Source organism: Coptis chinensis, chromosome 1 (genome assembly GCF_015680905.1).
Source record: "Coptis chinensis isolate HL-2020 chromosome 1, ASM1568090v1, whole genome shotgun sequence".
Lineage (NCBI taxonomy): Eukaryota > Viridiplantae > Streptophyta > Magnoliopsida > Ranunculales > Ranunculaceae > Coptis > Coptis chinensis.
In genome coordinates, this window is record NC_141456.1 from 27,404,745 (window position 1) to 27,412,747 (window position 8,003).

An 8,003-nucleotide genomic window follows, 5' to 3' on the forward strand; every position below is an offset into this window, starting at 1 on the left:
TTACTAAAGGAGTTTATGAAGAACTTAAGAAGCTAGCGTTCAACTACTTTATAGTGTTTTTGTTCGGTGGTAGTTCAATTTCATTACGTGGGAGGAGATAACTATTCTGGTACATATTGAAAATTTGATTAATTGTCGAGGGTATTTTAGTCATACAAATAAAATGAGAAAGGGGTGCAATTCACATGACTTTTTCTGACGGCTAATGCGCACGCCGTCCTGATTGTATCAATTGTAAAATATTGAAACTATTTGTATTTAATGTAAAAAACAAAGTACAGTTGTATTTTTATGTCATCATGTCAAAAACAAATGCTATTTCAATTGTGCGAAAAGAGAACTTCCATTAAAAAATTTATATATTGTCCAAAATAAAAATAAAAAATAAAATTTCAATACCCAAACCAAAGAAAAAGAACGAGAAAAAAAGACAATGACAAAAAAATTAGATAAATATTCTATTATGGATAATAACTATCATGTCCAAAATCGTGGGAGGCAATTCTTTTTACTTTGATCAAAATCATACATTTTCAAAACAAACTAGATAAATATCACTTTTTTTTTTCTTTTTTTTTTCAATATTTTACTTTCTTATTAAAGCAAAAACTCTCACTAACTATAATTAATCTGTGTGGACACATGGCAACATACTATTTGACCCACATGCCCACGTGCAAAAAGACTCACATACTAATTTTTTGCAATTGTGGGGACTAAGAAAAGGTCATGATGTATACTACCAAACTTCTTACAAACTCATGTTTCAATTAGAAATGTATGGTAGATTTCCTTTTGAAAGTTCATAATGCTATTAAGGCACCAACACTACCAGCAGATTTCCTACAGGCACATAGCCAGGAAATTATTTTGGGGGCCAAAGTAGAACGAAAATTAAGTTTCAGGCAGGTGCGAACGCTTGGGGAAAAAAAATATTTCAATTGTGGGGACTAGGAAAGGGTCATGCATGACTCATGATGTAAGATGTATAGATCAATAACTTACCATAGGAGTGTGCTTAATATATTTAATTAGAGGTACGGGATAAGGTATTCATAACCTGGGTGTGCACTTGGCCTCCTATATATAGTGCAACCCATGTTGCTTCTAATTTTCATTCTACACAAAGTTTCTCTTCTATATACTTCCCTATGCATCAGCCTATTGTTGATCATATCACCCAATAAAAACCAAGTATCAGTCAATGGGTGTGCTTGAATTCGACATAAAGGTCAAGTCCCCAGCAGATAAGTTCTGGAGAGGTCTAGAGGACTCTGCCACTATCTTCCCCAAGATCTTTCCTGAACGAATTAAGAGTGTCGAGATAGTTGAAGGTGATGGACTAAAGCCTGGTTCCATCCGAATCTTGAAATACGTTGAAGGTAATTAATAAGATGGTCACTTTATAACTACTCATAGATAGTTTCATACATTTTGTTCTAGGTCATCCAATATTAATTTAGCATAGTGCGCAGATGATACATTTGTTTTCTTACGCATATATAGGTACGCCAGGAATCACATTTGCTAAGGAGAAAATGGAACTTCTAGATGATGAAAACAAAATCTTGGTGTACAGTGTCATTGAAGGGGAAATAACTGTTGGGGATTATACCAATATCAATCGATTCCCCTACTACACAGATAACTTGTATATGAACACAATTCAACTCCGGACAAAATCTAAATATCAACTACAACCTATACTAACATGCCCAACTCGCTAAACAACTATTAACAACGATAATAATGTAAAAGCGGAAAAGCAAAACCACAACACAAAGATTTACCGTGGTTCGGCCAATGATGCCTACTTCCACAAGAGCCAGTTCTTTATAAAGTGGGAAGGAAGATTACAATCTCTCCTTTTCAGTCTCTCACCTTACTAGATCACTCTTATCTCTTTACAGGGTTGTATCTCTGTAAAGGTTATCTCTCAATCTTAATAGCTTTCAAGATTGGGTTTCTCTCTTTGTTTTAGTCTGGATTCCAATCCTTCTGACTTGGTTAGGTTTTCCCAAACCTTGATTTTGGTTTTTATCTCCAAAAACCAAATTTCGCGGTTACTGTAGCGAGGCCCACGAAAATTAGACACGCTGGCGCTGCTTTCGCGCTGGTCGGTAATTCAACGTATCTTGTCCGAGCGCGGTCGCTTGGCGCGCTGGCGGGTCGCCGCAACGAGTCCGAGCGGGTGGTTCGCCATGAGCCTTGAGCGCTGCCCGCTAAATCGATCCGGCCAAATTTGCTCCGTTTATCTCGGCTCTGTTTCTCTCCTCATGTGAGGGATAACTCCGACAATCTCCCCTCGAACGGGAGGAGGGATACCTCCATGCAATTGCCAAATCAACGGAAGAGAGTCCGCTACCATTCCGCGATAGCAAAAATATCAAACTTACCTTTCGGTAAGACTTTGGTCATCATATCCGACCCCGTTCTTGTCGGTATGGATCTTCTCGATACACAAATGCTTGTCTTCGAAAGTACTTCTCTAATCCAATGATAACGCGGTGTATGTGCTTGGATCTAGAATGAAAACTTCGGATTCTTGCTCGAAGTGGATGGCGCCTCGACCGTCACATAGAACTACAAACTGTTTACGCTTTAGCCCTAGTTCGTCGAAGAACCTCTTCATCCATAGCATCTCTTTGCAACACTTTCGGTGGCTGCAATATACTCGAAACTTCAGTAGTGGAGAGGGCAACACACTTTTGCAACTTAGATTGCCAAGAAACCTCCCCCGCAAAAGTAACCCGGATAACCGGAGGTGGACTTCATCGAAATCAAAATCACCGCCATGTCCGCATCGATTGTAGCTTCAAGTAAGGGCTTACTTCCACCAAAGCATAAACATGATTTGGAAGTGCCTTTGAGATATCTCAATATCCACTTAACACCTTCCTAATGCTCCCCGACCCGGATTTGATGAAATCGCTTACAACACCAACAAATAAAGCAATATCCGGTCTAGTACACACCATGGCATACATCAAATCGCCTTCAATCGCGATGGATAAGGAATCTTTTCCATCGACTCTGCTCATGCTCACCCTTAGGACACATCTCTTTGGTCATGTGGAACCGCCACCAAGCGCATAACTAATCGGATTCGCTTGATCCATGTTGAATCTCTTCAACACCTTTCCAATGTAGCTTTCTTGAAAGCCACAACTTCCCACTCTTTTCGCTCCGAAAGTGATCCGCGATCCCAAGTATCTCGCTTTGCTTGATCCAAATCCTTCATGTCAAAGGACTTACTCCAGTCTTTCTTTAGTTTGGATATCTTGTTGATGTTTGGGCCAACTATCAACATATCATCCACATACAAATAATAGCACTATGAAATCCCCATCCGGAAATCTCTCAACAAACGCCTGATGATCGGAAGCGGACTTCTTGTATCCTTGCTTCGCCATAAAGGAGTCAAACTTTATGTACCACCGTCTCGGTGCTTGCTTCAACCCATACAAGCTCTTTATCGGCTTGCATACTAGGTGCTCCTTGCCTTTGACCTCAAACCCTCGGGCGGGTCCATGTAGACATCTTCTTCAAGGTCTCCATGAAAAAAGTTGTCTTAACATCTAGTCTTCAACCTCTAGGTTCATACTTTCGCCATACCCAATACCACCGGGATATAAGTCATCTTCACTACAAGAGAGAAAAGCTCATCAAAGTCAATCCCTTTCCTTTGACCGAATCCTTTCCGCAACAAGGTGAGCTTTGTGCCTTGGGTGAGGATTGTTCTCCTCATGCTTGACTTTGTATATCCACTTATTCTTTAGAACTTTTCTCCCCGTGGGTTTCTCGACTAACTTCATAAGTGTGATTCTTATGCAAAGAATCCATCTCGTCATGCATGGCCTTCAACCACTTTTCTTTGTCTATACCTTCAAGTGCCTCTTGATAGTACATAGGTTCTCCACCATCCGATAAGAAGCGTGCACGCATGTGGTGGATACCGTTGAAGCTAGTCTCCTCCGTCGGACCTCCTTTGCCACATCTGGCCGGCCTCGGGAGGTTGCACTTCGCTTGCTCGGTGGTGGTTCATGCATCTCATATGCATCTTCTATACCAATAGGTTCTATCCCATCATGAGCAATAGGATTCTCATCATGAGCTTCAAACTCATGGTTCTCTGATTCTCAATGCCTTTCGCACGCTTCCACAAGTGGGAACTTCGGGTTCTCAAATCAACAAGATCATTGGTGAAAGCCTCAGCTTCTCACCTCCTCAAAGTCTGCTATGGTTTGGTCTTCTAAGAACACAACATCTCGACTTTGGATTACCTTCTTGTTAATCGGATCATAGAGTTTGTAACCAAACTTTTCATCTCCATAACCCGAAAAATGCAATTGCTTGGCTTTGTCATCAAGCTTGGATCTCTCATCCTTCGAATATGCACAAATGCCTTGCACCCAAATACCCTCAAGTATCCATAATCAATATCTCTCCGACCATACTCTCTAGATAATCACTATTCGGAGGCTTTGCGGCGACAAGTTGATCACATGCACGCGGTGTGCGCGATTGCTTCTACCCAAGAGTTTCTAGGTAGCTTAGAGTGAGATAGCATGCATCTCATCCTCTCTACAATGGTGCGGTTCATTCTCTCTGCTATTCCATTCTGTTATGGTGTCTTGGGAACGGTGCGCTCATGACCGAATCCCATGACTCGCAATACTCTTCAAATGGCCCAATGTACTCACCCCCATTATCCGAAATAATACACTTCAACAACTTCCCAGGTCTCTCTTTCCACCATCTTTGTGGAATTTCTCAAACACGCCAAGTACTTCATCCTTGGTCTTCGACTATAGGCCCATATATTTCTTGACGATCATCAATGAATGTCAAGAAGTAAGCTCCCTGGTGGGACTTTACTCTCATAGGACCACATAAGTGCGTGTGCACTAGTTCAAGGGCGATTGTCCTTCTCGTGAGTCGGGAATCTTTAGAAAGACACCGTGTTGCTTTCCTACCAAACGGTGAGTACATGTATCTAAATGTGTACCTTTAATGTCCGGCCGCGACCTTTTGCTTAGCAAGAACTTCCATCCCTTTTATGCCCGTGTGACCGCGATCTCTTGTGCCACCAGCTCGGATGAAGCTTCTTCTTACGCGCATTCGCTTCGCTTTACACAAACTAGCCTGTGTTTTATAAAGAGAGCAAGTTTTCTTTCCTCCGGCTGCTTCAATGGAACCTCTGCTTTCGGTTTATATACCCGCTACCAAACGAGTTTACAAAAGCCATCGCCATCTAATTTCCCGCCGAAATTAGGCTTAGCCGTATGTTAGGGGACATGTCTTACATCCTTGAGTGTCAAGGTGTAGCCGACATTGGTTTCTACATGAACATCTCCAATGCCTATAATCTTTGATACGCCAATCGTTACCCATCCTTACTTCACCATATTCACCACGGTTGTAGGTAGTGAAGAATCCCCCTGCGCGATTGTGACGTGATAGGATGCTCCTATATCTATCACCCACTCGTATCCCGACATGAGGTACTAAGGCAAAGACACACCATAATCGACCTGAATTCCCACTAGGTCGCCGACTAGTGCGGTAGTATCTCTGACTGTGTTTCCGTTCCTCTACACCATGTCTTCATGTACACAGTTATTCTTCTCATCCCTCTTCAGTGTTCTGCACTCATATCTGAAGTGGCCTTTGGTGGCACAATAGTAACATTGCCTCTCTTCCTTAGGAGTTCTAGCTTCACCCCTAGATTTATACGTCATCACCTCTAGAACGAGATGGTTTTTCGTTTCGACCTCCCCCCTTTCTCGTGAAAAGGATCTCGAGTGAGAGGAGCTGCTTCTTTGCACTCCTTCTAGTCTCCTCATTCAACAAAGGCGTGGTAGCCATCTCTATGGTAACAATTCCATCCTTGGCGCTCCATGTAGAGAAACCGCTAATGTCTCCCAACTTTCGGGGTAGAGAGCCTAATAGAAACAAAGCCTCAACTTCGTCTCCCAAATTGATCTTTATCAAATGCATCCGATTGATGATATTCTCAGACTTCATTAAGATGCTTTCGACATTGAAGAACCTTCTTGGTACTTCGTGGTTCGCAAACTTCTTAACGACTAGCACTTTGTTTCCACCCGACTTCCTCTCATACAGTCTTCGAAGTTCTTCCCACACGTGAAGGCTGTAGTCTCTTAAGGACACATGGTGAAAGACAATCATCGTCAATCCACTGTCGAATGTATCCAATCGCTTTTTTTCGTCAAGCTTTTTCCACTCAGCCTCATCAATCTTTTCTAGTTTTACTCCCTCATTCTCAATGGGAAGTGCCAAGTCCTTGCAGTATAGCAAGTCTTCCATCTTGGCTTTCCAGATGGTGTAGTTCTTCCTATTCAAACTCATCATGCAAGTGTTCACTGAATGGTCCATCTCTACAAGTTATTTAACCTCAAATCTTCTCTCAGGAATTTAAAAAACACCTTCCGACCAAGATTCGGATAACACCAGGCTATTCTAACCAAGGCTCTGATACCACTTGTTGGGGATTATACCAATATCAATTGATTCCACCACTACACAGATAACTTGTATATGAACACAATTCAACTCCGGACAAAATCTAAATATCAACTACAACCTATATTAACATGCCCAACTCGCTAAAACAACTATTAACAATGATAATAATGTAAAGCAGTAAAAGCAAACCACAACACAAAGATTTACCATGGTTCGGCCAATGATGCCTACTTCCACAAGAGCCAGCTCTTTATAAAGTGGGAAGGAAGATTACAATCTCTCCTTTTCAGTCTCTCACCTTACTAGATCACTCTTATCTCTTTACAGGGTTGTATCTCTGTAAAGGTTATCTCTCAATCTTGATAGCTTTCAAGATTGGGTTTCTCTCTTTGTTTTAGTCTGGATTCCAATCCTTCTGACTTGGTTAGGTTTTCCCAAACCTTGATTTTGGTTTTTATCTCCAAAAACCAAATTTCAATTCTTATGATCGAGGCCCACGAAATTAGACACGGGCTGGCGCCGCGGCGCTGGTCGCCTAACGTGATCGAGTTCGAAACGCTGGTCGCACTTTGAGAGCCGTCACGTAACGTGATCGAGTCCGGCGCTGGCCGAATTTAATCCGGCCTTTAATTTGCTCCGTTTCTCTCCAGCTCTGTTTCTCTCCTCATGTGAGGGATAACTCTAACAATAACACATCTTTATAAGAGTTTTAAGGTTCATTTACATGTTGTTCCTAAAGAGGAGGGGAGCCTGGTGAAGTGGGGTCTAGAGTATGAAAAGGCAAGCGAAGAAGTTCCTGAACCAGATCATATAAAACAAACTGCAACAAAGGCCTTTAACTGTTTAGATGCCTACCTTCTCCAGGCATGAAAAAGGTCACATGTGATGGTTTCCTACGTATTAAATAAAGCCTTATGTTGAGGTTTTCTTAAAGTATCCTTTTTTTTTTTTGGTAAACCTTAAAGTATCTCTTAGTATCTTTCGTAGTATCTTGAAACAATTACTTTTCTTGGGTTTGTTCGATCATGGCTAGCTAGCTTAACCTAACTAGCAACAACTGTACGTCCTTCTGTTATGAACATGCAAGTATCAGTAGACTGAGCTTGTAAGTGATGCGTGGGACTATTCTTGCTCTTGGAAAACTTATTGTATCTGATCTTGTTTCTATATTAATGAATGTCTTATATTATGATAGTTTTGTTAAGCAATAACCTGTGTTAGTTACCATAATTAGTGAAGATCATGTATTAACTTGTGTTTCCATAATTAGTGAAGATCATGTATTATTGTATTATTCTTTTTTTATTCTATTAATCTTTATTGCTTTATTAGGCTTGCAAACATCTTATATATACCTCAAAGAAGAGAAGAATAATACATGTGTCACGCCCCGAGACCCCAGCACACATCCCAAGGACGATGAGTGAATCTCGAGGCTGACACCCTCACAATTCTACCGAAATTTCGGCAGAGTTTCCTTTGTTTAATCGACCTTCGTAAACCCTAAAACCTGT

The 8,003-nt window shown here is 41.3% G+C and overlaps 1 protein-coding gene across 1 annotated transcript; it reads left to right on the forward strand.

The window, feature by feature from the left end:
* The first annotated feature begins 1,189 nt into the window (after positions 1-1,189).
* LOC147523241 (MLP-like protein 423) lies at positions 1,190-7,700 on the forward strand. Its single transcript, XM_086570068.1, has 4 exons — positions 1,190-1,382; positions 1,507-1,651; positions 4,912-4,982; positions 7,163-7,700. Exons 1-4 carry the CDS (start codon positions 1,205-1,207, stop codon positions 7,357-7,359), a joined length of 591 nt encoding a protein of 196 aa, XP_086426194.1. The 5' UTR covers positions 1,190-1,204; the 3' UTR covers positions 7,360-7,700.
* The last annotated feature ends 303 nt before the right edge of the window (positions 7,701-8,003 follow it).

Coding starts and splice junctions, on each gene's coding strand:
- LOC147523241 (XM_086570068.1), top strand. CDS start 1,205: ATGGGTGTGCTTGAATTCGACATAAAGGTCAAGTCCCCAGCAGATAAG. Junction 1,383..1,506: donor AATCTTGAAATACGTTGAAG/GTAATTAATAAG, acceptor ACGCATATATAG/GTACGCCAGGAATCACATTT. Junction 4,983..7,162: donor TGTTGCTTTCCTACCAAACG/GTGAGTACATGT, acceptor TCCTCATGTGAG/GGATAACTCTAACAATAACA.